The 14,932-nt window shown below is 38.4% G+C and overlaps 1 protein-coding gene across 3 annotated transcripts in view; it reads left to right on the forward strand.

The window, feature by feature from the left end:
- Positions 1-14,932, forward strand: part of RSRC1 (arginine and serine rich coiled-coil 1) — a 166,508-nt gene that overhangs the window by 62,273 nt on the left and 89,303 nt on the right. For all 3 annotated transcript variants that reach the window (XM_083504495.1, XM_083504493.1, XM_083504494.1), the window contains exon 5: positions 6,107-6,143. In XM_083504495.1, coding sequence (XP_083360621.1) covers positions 6,107-6,143 — 37 coding nt within the window. The remainder of the gene's footprint in view (positions 1-6,106; positions 6,144-14,932) is intronic.

Consider the following 14,932-nt stretch of genomic DNA (forward strand, 5'->3'; position numbering starts at 1 on the left):
ATTACTTGTATCTGAACAAAACACCCAAGTATATCCCCACCACCACTGTTTTACAAAAAAAATTGATATAGAAAGTCCATTTTTTTTACCTGCTTTACCCAACTCGTTTTATTCATCTACCCATAAACACAGATGGTATGGTATCAGATAAAATAATTGCCAAACACTTCTTATATATACACCCCAACTAAACTATGGTTTATTGTGATGTGAATGAGCCCAGGGGAAGCTTCTTCTCATTCTCTTCTTCGGGAGGCAGTCGGAAGCCTTTGCTTCAGTTTTTAGTTAACTACAGTTTAACGTTACGTCAAAACACTAAACTGTTGTTAATCTTAACTGTGGTTTGTTGAAACAAACAACACAGCTTCATTGCTCATGATATGAAGTTTGCTGGTTTCATACAAATCAGAATTAAGATTAACCACAGTTTATCATGTTTGAGTGATATGTCAAGCTGTTACTACTAATAAATAATAAAAATGGAAGTGAAAACTTCTGAACTCCATGAGGCTGCATTGAATGCTGATGGGTGGGTGTGTTGGAGGGGGTGGAGCATGCAAGCCCAAGGATTGCCTTGGTTTATTTGCATTATGACACGATTCCCTTTGTGACATCAGAGTGCAGCTATTGTACTTATTGAATGAAACAAAAACAACAGCCCCCTACATCTTTCATCCCTGGAATATTAGTGGTGAGTTTAATAAAAAAATCCAATTTATGTCAAATACATGACAACTAGATTGGTGGATGTGTTGAATGTAGTAGATAGCTGCAGAATATCTTAGACATTGTTGGGACCTTTTTTGAGAGTCATAAAGGGCACCAATAATGTAAATGATATTCTGTAGATGTGGTGGATGAATGCGCATTGGAAAGTGGATTCTTACTGTCCAAAATTTGCTTCCTGGTTGCTGCAATTCCAGTGAAGTTTCAGAGTTGTGCTCTGACCCTCTTTCTTAATTAAATGATAAGGTGAAGGACTAGATTTTCAGTGTAAAGTTGAAAATCAACAAGTTCCTTTCCTTTAAAACTTGCATCACAGGCAGATTGCTCCTTGTACTTTCTAGATGTCCAGTGTGTTCTCCTATTCTGTCTAGATAGGTGTGACTTTCAGTTGTGTGTTGCCTGCTTCTTCAACATCCTTGCTAAGGTTCCTGACTTTGCATTCAGGATGACTTCCTTCCAGGGTTATTTCTTTTTGGTATCATCATGTGCCATGATTTATGCTTTTCTCATTTCGTTAGAGCTATTGCCTACATATAGAAATGCAATGAAATGCAATGAAATGAAATAACATCATTTACCTTCAACTTTGACCTAAGCCCCGTCATAGTTTGCAAATGGTTATTTCATGAATAAGAGCAATAATTTGCACAGGTGTATATGGTACTATATAAAGGCCTTTTGTTGCAAGTTCCCTTACATGCCAGTGTTTGGTTTTGTCCTGTGGACCATAATTAAACATAGGATGTGGTTGATCTTTGTTAGGGCACTGCGGCAGGGTTGGCTTCACGTGTTTGGCAATGGACTGGGCAGATATGCCGAAGGTTAACTGTTAAGTAAACTTGTGGCTTTAGCTTTACAAAGTACTCTGCACTTTGGAAGGTTTCCTTCACCCAGTTACTGAAATAGAGATCCATATTCATAGCCGTGAGGATTATAGCCATCATGACCATAGCTTGTTATTTCTGTACACAAATGCAGCTTATATTTCACAGCTGTGTATAAATGTGTGCATGCAAAGGCCAAGAGATAACAGTGATCAGAAATGACAAGGTTTTCTGCAGCAGTATTTCAGTGTTTAGGAGAATATTATACTTGGGTTTGCAGTATAACATGGTTACTACCATTGAAGGAAGATGCTTATCCTTACTGTGATGAATTTGGAGGATACACAAAAGGCATCATTTTACCATTGTTACTTTGCATTCCTTCTTTTATACACATGAAGTATTTCTTATAATAATTAAGCCACCTTCTGAATCACTATTATATATGAAATACTCTTTTATTGGGTTGTATTCAACTAAAACTTACTCAGTATAGACCCATTGAAATGAATGAACTTAGTTATGTCCATTAATTTTTGTGGGTCTACTCTGAGTAGGACTAACATTGAATATCAGTCATAGTCTCTGGTTTACTGAACTGCGTTTGCTAAGCCTAAATTGTTATACATCATAGTATTTGTACACCCCTTAGCTGTATGTATCAATTTATATAAATATGAATTTATATTTAAGAATTCTGCATCTCTCACATACTTGCATATCTGCATGTTTATGGCTTGTGAATTAATGTTTTCAAGAATTGAATTTTACTTTTCCATGATGTTTTCTCAAGCAAGTTAATACTACCTTTTGCAGTTATGCCAGATCTTGTAGTTTTCTATACTATGCCTGAACAATTTTAAGCTATGATCCCGTGGAATTATTAATGTTCTGTTATAGGTTGTTGTGGACCTGGTGCAACCAGTTGAATGCAGTGGTTGCCTCTCTCTACATCCTATGGATTCTTATGAAATATCTCTTAGTTTTGTAAAGCCATGAACACATAACAAAAGCATGAATATAGGATCTCTATGAAGGAAAATGAGAATAAACTATAACAAGCTTCAAAATATATTATAGCTGGCATCTACATCCCAGCAAAATCAATGGAATGCTCCTATGCATTTAATGATACTGGGTTCTTACCCACTGTACTTCAGTTTCCGAAAGCTTGAGAGACCAGTTTAGATATAGCTGGGGGTACAGTATAGTGAATTTGTAAAACCAGTCTTTGTACAGAACTTACATATTGATGATTATATACATTAATGTTGGCAAGTCTTTCTTTTACTGTCTATTTTAAAGCAATTATCTGTGAGCAATAACAAATCTATTGTTCTTCTTGCCCAGTTACTTAGCCTGATTTTTAGTCACTTTTAATGCTTTCTGGTTGTAAAAATAATAATTTGTTGCATAGAAGTCTCACCATGGTTTATGATTCTTGAAAAGCGCCAGAAACTGTTGTCACAACAGTTCCTGGGAAAGATTGCAACACTAATTGTTTAATTATCTCAAGGATTAACACTTGGATCTTAAGAGCAACTCCGGCTCATAAGGGGCTGGATGCAATTTCTGCATTTTTGTCTTTGAATAACAGACCCCATGCCCCAACACAAACTGCTTTTGAAGCTACCCTCATTTTTGAGCGCACTTCTCCCATCCGGTGTAAAAAAATGGTTTTTGACAAAATCTAAAGTCTCCTTGGATCTTGGTTCATGAGTCTTTATATTCTAGCCCCTTGCTACAAGTGTAAATTGTGTGCTAGCTAGGTTTTTACTAGATAATCTTCATTTGTTTAAGTTTCAAAATTACATATTCAGCTGCTCCAACAGGAAACAAAGGCTCTCAAAACTGCTTGCAACTGCAAGCAGCTATATAATGTGGGAATCAAATTCATAGGGTTGGAAGGAAAGTTGTATTGAAAGTGACAGGTGCCACAAAGTTTATTTAGGACAACCTCAGATGTGTCTGTTAGTCTCATAATGTTTGCCTAATATATGTTCAGCTACAGCACTTCCTGCTTTAGAACCTTGTGTTACACCAATATTACTCTCTGTGCTCCTTCAACTACAAATTGGATGAACAGACAGTGACACTTTTTCAATATTATTACATTAAACCAAGTGGATTTTGATTGATAACCTAATATTCAACTAATGCAAAACATCAATCATGGCAAGTATATTAATTATTTAATATTGCAGTCTAATTCAGAAATCGATGTGCTGCATGAGGGGAAGGGAAACTCGCTGTTCCCAGAAGACTTAAGACAGGGAATGATTTTTTAAAAAAAGACCTGCTATACTCTCGTGTGTTAGCTCGATGCTAATCTTTATTCATTTGCCAATAATCTCTTCCCATTTTCCACTTCAGGACCATTTTATCAGTTTTGAGATCTATAATTGAATTAAGTCTGCTTTCAGCACAGAGCAAAAAGAGTTGCACAAATATTGATGAAGTCATGACAGGGACAGCACAGGAGACAGACCACTGAAGAGGACAGATTTGATGCCATTAGCTGGATGCTCCCTGTATCAGTGACCTAGGCCCTGCTTCCTAGCAATTAAGTTCATTAGGACCTTTGGCACCAAACAGTATAAATACAGGGCTTGAATTCTCTTTTAATAATGCATGATGTGGTAAAGTAACTTTCGATTATTATAATAAGGGTTTGAATCCAACTTTTTCTGTGATGATTTTTTAAAAAATGTAAGTTAGGCAAGTACGCATATTTGCTTCAGGGTGGTTTTTTAGGGGGCGCCTGAATAAAAAGCGTTACTAAAATATATACTGAACCCTCTAGAATGTATTTAAATAACTGTACAGTTAGGATTGTGCCTGTACGGCAAAGTTGTAATTTACAGTTACTTCTGTACCATAATCACATATTTGAATCAATCCAGTGCTGGAGTTTTCTTATTGTAATTTGTCCGAGTGGCAAATCATGCCTATGTACATAGTCTAAGCCCAGCCCCTCATCCCTTCTCATCCACAGGAAACAACATCGTTCAGTGCTACCTCTAGACCAGGCATGGCCAAACTTGGTCCTCCAGATGTTTTGGGACTGCAACTCCCATCATCCCTAGCTAACAGGACCAGTGGTCAGGGATGATGGGAACTGTAGTCCCAGAACATCTGGAGGGCCAAGTTTGGCCATGCCTGCTCTAGACCTTTTTATACCCTTTTCCCAGCCCTGGCTCTTTACCATACCCCAAATTTCTCCACTTTATGGCTGTGGAGATCAACTGAGTATTAGAATCAGTTACAGATAGGTAGCCGTGTTGGTCTGCCATAGTCAAAATAAAAAAAAATTCCTTCCAGTAGCACCTTAAAGACCAACTAAGTTAGTTCTTGAACTAACTTAGTTGGTCTTTAAGGTGCTACTGGAAGGAATTTTTTTATTTTGAGTATTAGAAGTAAGGCTCCTGTTATGCCACTCAGTATTCAGTAAGAGCTGTTTGACAGTGGTCTCCCACATGAGCTTGTGGACTCTCCTTTATTGGAGGTTTTTAAGCAGAGGTTGAATGGCCACCTGTCACGAATGCTTTTGTTGAGATTCCTGCATTGCAGACTAAAAGATCCTTTGGATCCTCCTCCAAGTCTATGATTCTGTGATTCCATTCCCTGATGAACCTCCTTACTTAACCTTGAAACCTGCCTTGTCTGGATTAAGCGTCACCTCTAGTACTTCGCAGATTACAGAGACCGGGTCAGAATCTCCACTGCTTCCTTGGAATCAGATCAAAAGGAGAAAGGGTTAGGTGGGATGGAAAGAAAGAACAACAAAGGGCACAAGAGGGAACCTTATTGGGTACCATATGCCAATGGCCATAGCATCAACTTGCAATTCAGAAAGGCTCAGACTAGCGTAAAACAGTTCACCCAGAAACCATTATACTGTAGTTGATGACATAAAAAGCATCTCAGAGGGCCAGCAGAACCAACAGCAGAACCAACTCCTTGTGTAGATCAAATTAACTTATTCTGTTTGTACGTGTGTATCCATTCAGCTGGTGTTAGAAATGTGTAATTTGTAATAACTATTTTAGTTTGATGTTGACAATACTTAGTTTTGTTACAGTATGCCTGGGTAGGAAACACAAATATATGCCTTAGTATACCTTCCTCGCTGCATTTGTCTTGTCACTCAATTAAATAAAATCATCATCCATTAATATTATGCATTTTAGTTGATTAACGTGCAAATTTATACAAATTGAATCTGAATATAACAATAGTGCTGAAGAAGAAAAAAAGAATTTTACTTTTGTTCTTAGATGATGGAAATGTTTTCTTCTGATATAAATTGATGCTTTTCTGACTAACTCATAATGATGAGAAAAAAATGGAATTGTGCAGGGCTGCCATTCTGCCATTTATTGTATTTATATTTTCTTATAATTATATTATTATTATTTAAACAATTCATATATTAAAACAAACATACTCAGAAGACGGTATGACTTTCTCTTCTTTTTCAACTTTCCAAGTTGCACATAAATAATTGCAGACAAAGGTTTGGCATCTATTTATAACTTTTTGTTCTTCTGTTACAGGGATGCTGGAAACATCAAAGCTGGATTAGAACATCTGGTAAGTTCTAATTTTCTCTTGAATATTTGCATCATCTTTGATATCTGCATTCCAAATGAACACTTTTGAATGAGCTTTGAATACCTTGAATTGAGAAAGTCAACCATTTCCCAGAGGGTCAGCTTACTGTTATTATGTGAAGGCACTTACATTTTCATTTATCTTACGTTTCAAGGGATTTTAATTTTTTTAAATTACTTTTTTTTTTTGATGTAGAGATGAAATGAAATGGACTGTAATCCTTGGATTGATGATTGCCTTAATTATAAACAAAAAGTTGTTTGGTGTTGGATTTTTGGCATATCCTGATCTGAGAACAGTAAACTTGTACTTTAAAACACATTCAAATTTTGCATGCATAAATATGGCATTTCAGTAATTTGAGATCTCTGAAATAAGTACGCAGCTTTGTTTTAACAATGCCTTTATATTATGAATTGTGTTGACATTTAAATTCTATTAAGTTCTAAGATATACAGTACACAGAATTCAAATTATTTAAGTAAGCATATTGTAATTGTGAGTAAAAGCTTAGTGTTAAATACAGTTATATTGTTGTCAGGCAGAAAAAAGCTTATCTCCCGAGTTTACGCCCATAAGACTCAGAAACGTGAGGCGTTAGGAGTCTAATGTTGTTCATTGCAAAGCAATAGGTTACAGTCGGATTGTTCCGCAAAACTGCAACCCCGCCGGGTGATTCAGGCAGTGGTATTTATAAAATTTCAAACAAAGCATTTCAATTTCCACCAATCATTTCATGTTTAATACACATGTACAATTAGCACTGGCAGTTTCTGCTGATTAAGTTCTGATTCCCACCATGTTCTGTTACATTGTGTTAGTGTGCATGTTGGGAACCTGTGTTACATGTAGCCATTTGCACCATGTAGCAATGGGGGGGGGGTGCAACTTGCAAAATCATCAGTTTCATAAAGTAACAGGCTACCATAACTTCTCTATTAGAAGCACACTCAAGGATATACAGGGGTACACATGATCACATTTATTGTGGTCCTTTGGGCAACTGCCACACTATCACAAGCTTGATATATATCACATGTAATAGGTTAACAGTTATTGCGAGAATGTTACATTTTAATGACTACTTGGATCCAAAGAACTTTAGCCAGAGTTCCTTTCAGACAACTGGAGTTTCTTGTCCACTTCTCACTTCAGCCCCTTGTGCCTTATTAAAATAAACTTCTGAGGGGCAGGGGACCCTCAAGAATTCTTTGTAAAGTTGTGCAGAAGTTATTCTGTTTGTGTCTGAGAGACAGAGAGAAACTTGATGGATATGTGAGCTAGCCCTGCTACCTTAAACTAGTTGAAGTGCCTTCTATTTGACCAAGAGGCTTTTTGGATCCAAGTTAATTTTCCTGGCTTTTTGTTAAAATTAAAGATCCGTTTTGTTTGTGTGTGAGTTTTCTCCCCCATTCAGTGTATAACCTGATGTGGATGATTTATTTGGTTTATATCCTACACTTTTCCCTAAAGTAGCCCAGGGTGTCAGATGCCACAATAAAAAAACATAGTTCAAACAACAGCTAAAAACCTTATTATTTATTAATTTTTTTAAAAAAGACAGTCTCAACCAGTGATTTCGGGGTTGACAGGAATAGTGTATTCTAGCCATCAAATGCCTGGGTGAACAGGAATGCTTTTAAATTTCTTCTTAAAGTCAATAATGAGGAAGACAGGTGGAACTCAATCAGGAGTGCATTCCACAAGTTGGAAACTACCATTGAAAAAACCCTGCCATCCAGGCAGCCCCCATTGATGACAACACTAATCAGGACTTCCCTGCTGATTGTAGGGTCCAAGAGAAGGCGCTGTTTTAGCTACTTGGGTTCCAAGCCAGTTAGAGCTTATGCTAGTACAGCAAGCCCACAACTTACTCAGGGGTTATATTCTGGTGATTGCTCGTAAAACCAAAATCGTGCATAGTTAAAACACATTTAATGCAATAGATGGTGGGATTGCCAAAGTCTTTTTCCTGGAATGCCCACTTCCTTAAAAAACAATACAAAACTTATTTTGCCAAGCTCATGAAGCTGAATGCACACAAGTTAATGTGCGTAAGATGTGGGCTTACTGTACTAACACCTTGAATTTGGCTCAAGAGCTCACTGCCAGCCAGTGCAGTGCAGTGCTTTCAGGACCATTGATCCATTGTTCTATCAGGCGGTGCCCCCACTTACCAGCCTAGTAGCCTCATTCTGTACTAGCTGCAGCCTCTGGACCATCATCAAGGGAAAGTTCACATATAGCACGTTACAGTAGTCCAGATGGGAGGTCACCAGAGCATGGGCAACTGAAATTAGTACAGTGAATGCTTTATATTGTTTCAGTTTTCCAGTGTAGCTGGTATTTCTCCTTGTTAACACTATTTTTTTTTAAGCCCTTGGTGTTCCTCCTTTACCAGTTTTTAAACTACCACTTTCACTCTCTCAGTGTGCCTCCCTTCTCACTCCCATGCCACTGCTATTGTCCAACCTGACTTCTCTTTTGCTCCTCTATCCCCCCTGACTTCATGCAAATCCAGGGTTGTGATGAGGCTTTCTGAAACCTCCAGTGGGGGCTGTACTACTGCAAATAAAATATAGGGAGAAACATTAATGAAATTACCTAAAAATACTTGGCTTCAGAAAGTCTTGGACAGTTGTCTTGCAAAATAGAATGCTGATTTATAGCTTTTAAAAAGGTTTTATTTATGATTTTACAGTATACAAGCATAAGTGCTCATACAATGGGGTTTTTTTTTGTCAAGAAGAACAATAACAAGTACCCATTATTAACCTTCCCCTTTCCCCCTTGAAGTGTGAGGTAACCAACATTAACTAGTTTACTAGTTTGTATTTTGAGTGTACATCAACTGTGTTACATAGTTTTCAATTTGTTGAGAATATATGAGGAAATTGGACCATAAAGAAGGCTGATCGCCGAAGAATTGATGCTTTTGAATTGTGGTTCTAGAGGAGACTCTTGAGAGTCCCATGGACTGCAAGAAGATCAAACAACAACAACAAAAGTTGACTACTGTAAAGTAGGAAATTCTATAACGGTAGTAAATTATATAATTTTGTTTATTTTAGAATAGAAATAGAAATACTTTTTTGTCACTGTACCACTTGTTTACAGTGAGATTATATGAGCCCCCCCCATCTCTCAGTCCTTGTTATACTCTGTGTGCTGTCATACGACCACCAACCTCGAACGTCAGCCACAATGTTGCCGTCTTCCATTCAGCAGCCTCATGGCCCACGGGTAGAAACTGTTCTTTAACCTGTTGGTGCGGCTTATCATGCTTTTATATCTCCTGCCCGAGGGCAGGAGATTAAAAAGGTGCTGGCCAGGGTGTAAGTCATCCCTAAGAATGTTCCTTGCTCTTCTGAGGCAACTGTCTTCTGCGATGACATCTAGCGGACTCAGGGGACAGCCCATGATATCGTGTGCTGTCTTCCCCACCCACAGTAGGGACTTTCTGTCCATGGCTGTCAAACCAGTGTACCACACCATAATACAGTATGAGAGGACACTTTCTATTGTGGACCGATAGAAGGAAATCATCAGTTGCTGTCTAACATTGTTCTTTCGCAAGACCCTAAGGAAATGAAGTCTCTGTTGGACCTTCCTAACCACCTGGGCTGTATTGACCTTCCAAGTAAGGTCTTCACTAAGATGGACTCCCAGGAATTTAAAGGAAGAGACTCTCTCCACACAGCCCCCCGATATACAACGGGGCTAGCTCCCCTCTCTTCCTCCGAAAGTCCAACATCATCTCCTTTGTCTTGCCAATGTTTAGGTGCAGATTGTTCTCTGAGCACCATGTGGGTACCTTTTGAACCTCCCCCCCATACACAGATTCGTCTCCGCCTGTAATTAAACCCATTATGGTGGTGTCATCAGCAAACTTAATAATTGCAGTAGATGGGTCGGATGAAATGCAATCATATGTATACAACAAATACAGGTATGGACTTAGCACGCATCCCTGTTGAGTGCCAGTGCTGAGCTTCAGGGAGGTAGATGTAACAGGCCCAATACTCCCTATTTGTGTCCGACCTCTCAGAAAGTCTTTAATCCAATCACAGATGTTAGAGGAAAGGTCTAGGTCCCTTAACTTTCCGATGAGAATGTCCGGAAGGATGGTATTGAAAGCTGAGCTATAATAAGTAAACAGCATTCTGACATAATTCCATGGTCTCTCCTGATGACTTGCTGCAAGGTGAAAAGCTGTAGCAATGGCATCATCTGTTGACCTATTTCTCCTATGGGCGAACTGGTGTTTATCCAAGTTCTGTGGAAAACATGTTCTAAGGTGTTGAAGGACCAATCTCTCAAAGCATTTCATCACTACAGATGTTAATGCAATGGGTCTATAGTCATTTAGGCAGTTAATTGCTGTTTTCTTTGGGACTGGGATAATGGTGGCCGCTTTCAAACATGATGGAACACAAGCGGTTTGCAGAGAGATGTTAAAAATCCTCGTCAAGACCCCTGCTAATTGATTGGCGCAATTTTTTACCACTATTCCCAGCACCCCATCTGGGCCAGCAGCTTTGCTGGGATTCACCGCCCACAATGCAGCTTTCACCTGATGGTCATATAGACCTGTTAACTCAAATGTAAATGAATAGCTTCATTTACATTACTGTAAATTAGATTCTGTTACTTTTGTAAAATAACAGAAAACTGGAGACTTTCAAATGCCACTGTAGTATCATAAGTTTGCATTGGGAAGATGTTTCTAATGTGGTTTTTTGACAAAAAAAGTGAAGAAAAAAGTTCTTTTTTTAAAGAAAAAAACGTTCTGGCATTGTAGAATTGGTCTTCTGTCATGAGCACTTGAGAGAAAAAGCTTCTATTGTGATTTCAGACTATTGCTCCTCAACTGTAAAGAATCACTTAGACAAGTCTTTGGGAGTGTTGTATCAGCAATGGGCCTTAGAGATGAAGAGTTATAATTAAATTTTTAAGAATAAGATTGAAAACAATTGAATTTGAGTGATACTAAGATTAGCTAAGGTATTATCCTTCAACTGTAGTAGATATTCCTGGTTAGTTCTTTACCTCTATATTTTTCTCTATTAATAACAGTTGAGCCATACCTTTTTCTAAATGAAAAAATTGATCTCCTTCAACCTCTCCTAGTCTGACATTTTAGAACAATGACCGACTTGTCCTTGTGGTCAAGAAAAGAAATTTCACCATTTCAGGAGTGGCAGACTGTCATTAATAGCTTATTAGCCCTTGAGTGATTTGTGTATAGTCACTGCCTTTCAGCAATGCAGACATTCCTCTTGTAACATGTTAATCAATAACCACCAAGATGGGCTGCTGGGCAACATGCTTCATGTATCTTGGCCAGTGAAAGTATTCATGAGCTTCACTGCTACTGGAAGAGGTAAGATTGGTCAACCCATGCACTCAAGGCCCTATAAACCTCTTCCTGGGTTTTTGTATGTATTATATGCTTTTTATTTGTGTATGTGGCTTTTGTTCAATTGGTATGTTTTGGGCATTATACTGGATGGAAATCCTAGGTAGATAATAAAGACACTCCTCACTTCCTTTAGATTAATCATTGTCAAAGAAAGAAAACCTGAGATCTTAGAGCACTCTTGAAAGAAGTTTAAGCTTTGGCGAGTCTCCAAGAAGCAGACAGCAAGTTATAGGGGCAGCCCAAAGCAGCATTTTATCTATTAATTTCTACATTGGCTCCCAGTACGTTTCCGAGCACAATTCAAAGTGTTGGTGCTGACCTTTAAAGCCCTAAACGGCCTCGGTCCAGTATACCTGAAGGAGCGTCTCCATCCCCATCGTTCTGCCCGGACACTGAGGTCCAGTGCCGAGGGCCTTCTGGCGGTTCCCTCACTGCGAGAAGCCAATTTACAGGGAACCAGGCAGAGGGCCTTCTTGGTAGTGGCACCCGCCCTGTGGAACCCCCTCCCACCAGATGTCAAAGAGAAGAACAACTACCAGACTTTTAGAAGGCGTCTGAAGGCAGCCTTGTTTAGGGAAGCTTTTAATGTTTAATAGACTATTGTATTTTAATATTTTGTTGGAAGCCGCCCAGAGTGGTTGGGGAAACCCAGCCAGATGGGCGGGGTATAAATATTATTATTATTATTATTATTATTATTATTATTATTATTATTATTGCTTCTGCTAGCTCATGCACCCCTTAAATCTGTTCTGGGGTTTCCTGCAATCCTCTGGAGCAAATTTGGGGAAGGCACACAGGGAGAGAAGGAGGGAGAAGTTCCATTCTGCAAGAAGTAGCACTTTGCTGGCTACTGCCCAATTAAAGTAATTCTTAATTAAAACTAAAAATACCTGACTACAGCATTGAATGAAATATATGAGAATTATGGATATCAAGTCCCAAGTAAAACAAAATTAGAGCTCTTGAATACTTTAAATATAAAGAAAAGACATTTTTGTGATATAAAAGGAACTCTGTGTATCAGCATTTGGAAGAAGGAAGAAAATGTTTTTGGAAAATATAGGATTTCTTTCAATATAAAATGTAATTTGGCATAAAAAGGTGTTAAGAAAATTAGGCACTAATTTTCAAATAAGGTAATTGTTTAGCTAACAGCATCATTACATGTTAAAATGGTTTAATTTGTTTATTTATGAATCTCTTACATTCTTGGCTATCACTACCACATACAGTCAATGCATTTTTATACCCCAAGCAAACTGCTCACATGAATTATTGAAATAGTCATTAGATGTTGTTTGCAATGTTAATGTGCACAAATAATTTTATTTAGTAGATCTTTTATAGATTTTGTTTGATATGGTGTTGATGTTGTATTATACCAGTTAGGTCTCCTGGAGTTCACTGGAATAATAACAGCATTTCCAATGCCATATAGTAACTTTTTAAAAAACAATGTGATACACAGAGACATTCAGCTTCATTTAATTGTTCTTACTGAGATTAATAGGTGGTCTGTTCCATATCCCACTTAAGTCAAACTGCTTGATTTTATTCAGTTACCAGTGGTTTTAATAGCAATGAAGTGGTTTTAATAATTGTATTTCAGTCTATTGTTATTATCTTATTTATTTAAAACATTAGTGTTCCTTTACAATATGGAACAAATGCAAATATCCAGTTGCTAAAATCAGCAAAAGATATTGTAGAAAACATTTCCCTAGAACTTCACTATTTTTATGGGAAATGGTCTAAATGTTCAGTTATTTCAGGGAGTTGGACTTGGTGACCCTTGGCGCGACCTTCCAACCCTACATTTCTTAAGATTCTGTGATTCCATTATAGGCAGCATCTGACCTGATATCATATAATGGAGGTTCCTGGAACATGAAACACAAACACTGAGGGAGCTTGGGCCCAGGAGAAAGGATTCTGTGAGATATGTAGGTCCCAGGATGTGGTTTTGAGTAAATTTGTTTCAAACAAACCTATACTTAGCATTAACTGCAAATTACCGTAGACACCTTCCAAAATTAGGGAAATGTACTAATAACACTAATAGTAATAACTAAAACAGATTACAGCTGGAAATCATCATCATCATCATCTTTGTAAGTATAACATGTGTTAAAGTTAATAGGTAACTAATCCATGTGAAAAAGGTAAAGGGACCCCTGACCATTAGGTCCAGTCGTGGCCAACTCGGGGGTTGCGCGCTCATCTCGCTTTATTGGCCAAGGGAGCCGGCATACAGCTTCCGGGTCACGTGGCCAGCATGACTAAGCCGCTTCTGGTGAACCAGAGCAGCACACGGAAACGCCATGTACCTATTTATCTACTTGCACTTTGACCTGCTTTCTGCGAATTGCCACTCCCTTTCTCGCACCACAGGGAGTCTGTGGCCCTCCAGTCAGTGGCCTCCAATTCCCATCTGCCCCAGTCAGGGATGATGGGAGTTTTAGTCTGGCAACATCTGGAGAGTTACAGGGTCCCTGCTGTAAAGGATATTCAAGTGGTCATGCTAGTCCCCACCCCAAGCTACGTAGTTATACTTCCCTTGCTTTTTCACCACTTGATTGAATGATTATGCAACACTTGATTGCAGGTGCAGGTGTTTCATGAATGAAGGGCCTTGTATTCAGAGTGATGTGGTAGCTCATTCACACATGCATCTTGCAGTTATCAAGTGGTGGGCAGCCATGTATGAACCAGCACCCTGAATAACACATGCTCTGTCAGAAAACTGTCACTTGCAGAAAAGATACCTCCAATTTTTAATAACTTTGAAACCAAGAGCATCTTATCATTCAAGTACAGCTAATACCTTCCACTCGGGTCTGTTGTTTCCTTGAAGCAGCTGGATCCTGCTCATACACACACACACACACACACACACACACACACACACACACACACACACACACACTATATGAGTTTCTTTTTATTTCAAGGAAGCTTCTGTCATGGAGAGAATTGTAAGTTGTCATATGTAATTGGCTAGCATGAATCCCGGGGTTCGGAAACCACTTGCACCCTCCTCTTTCAGTGTTTTGTAATACACACCCGTCTGTTATGCTCACTATATTCCTGAGAGGCTAAGTTGAGGAGCCACCCTGTTAAGCCTTCTCAATATATTTATTTGGTTTTGTTTTTATAGTTGGATTACAAAATCATTGTCCATTGTGCTAATGAATAAATTGAATTAGACTGAAAAGGTGTGCTTGACTTAATACTAGGATTGAGTATCCCTCATTATTAATTTGGGGTTAGAGCCTTTTCAATAAAAGCTTCCAATCTATCTTAATTTGTGTATAAGGAATGAGGGGAAAATAAAACTAAAGCT

This window comes from Podarcis liolepis, assembly GCF_965112155.1.
Source record: "Podarcis liolepis genome assembly, chromosome: 5".
NCBI classification, from domain to species: Eukaryota; Metazoa; Chordata; class Lepidosauria; order Squamata; family Lacertidae; genus Podarcis; species Podarcis liolepis.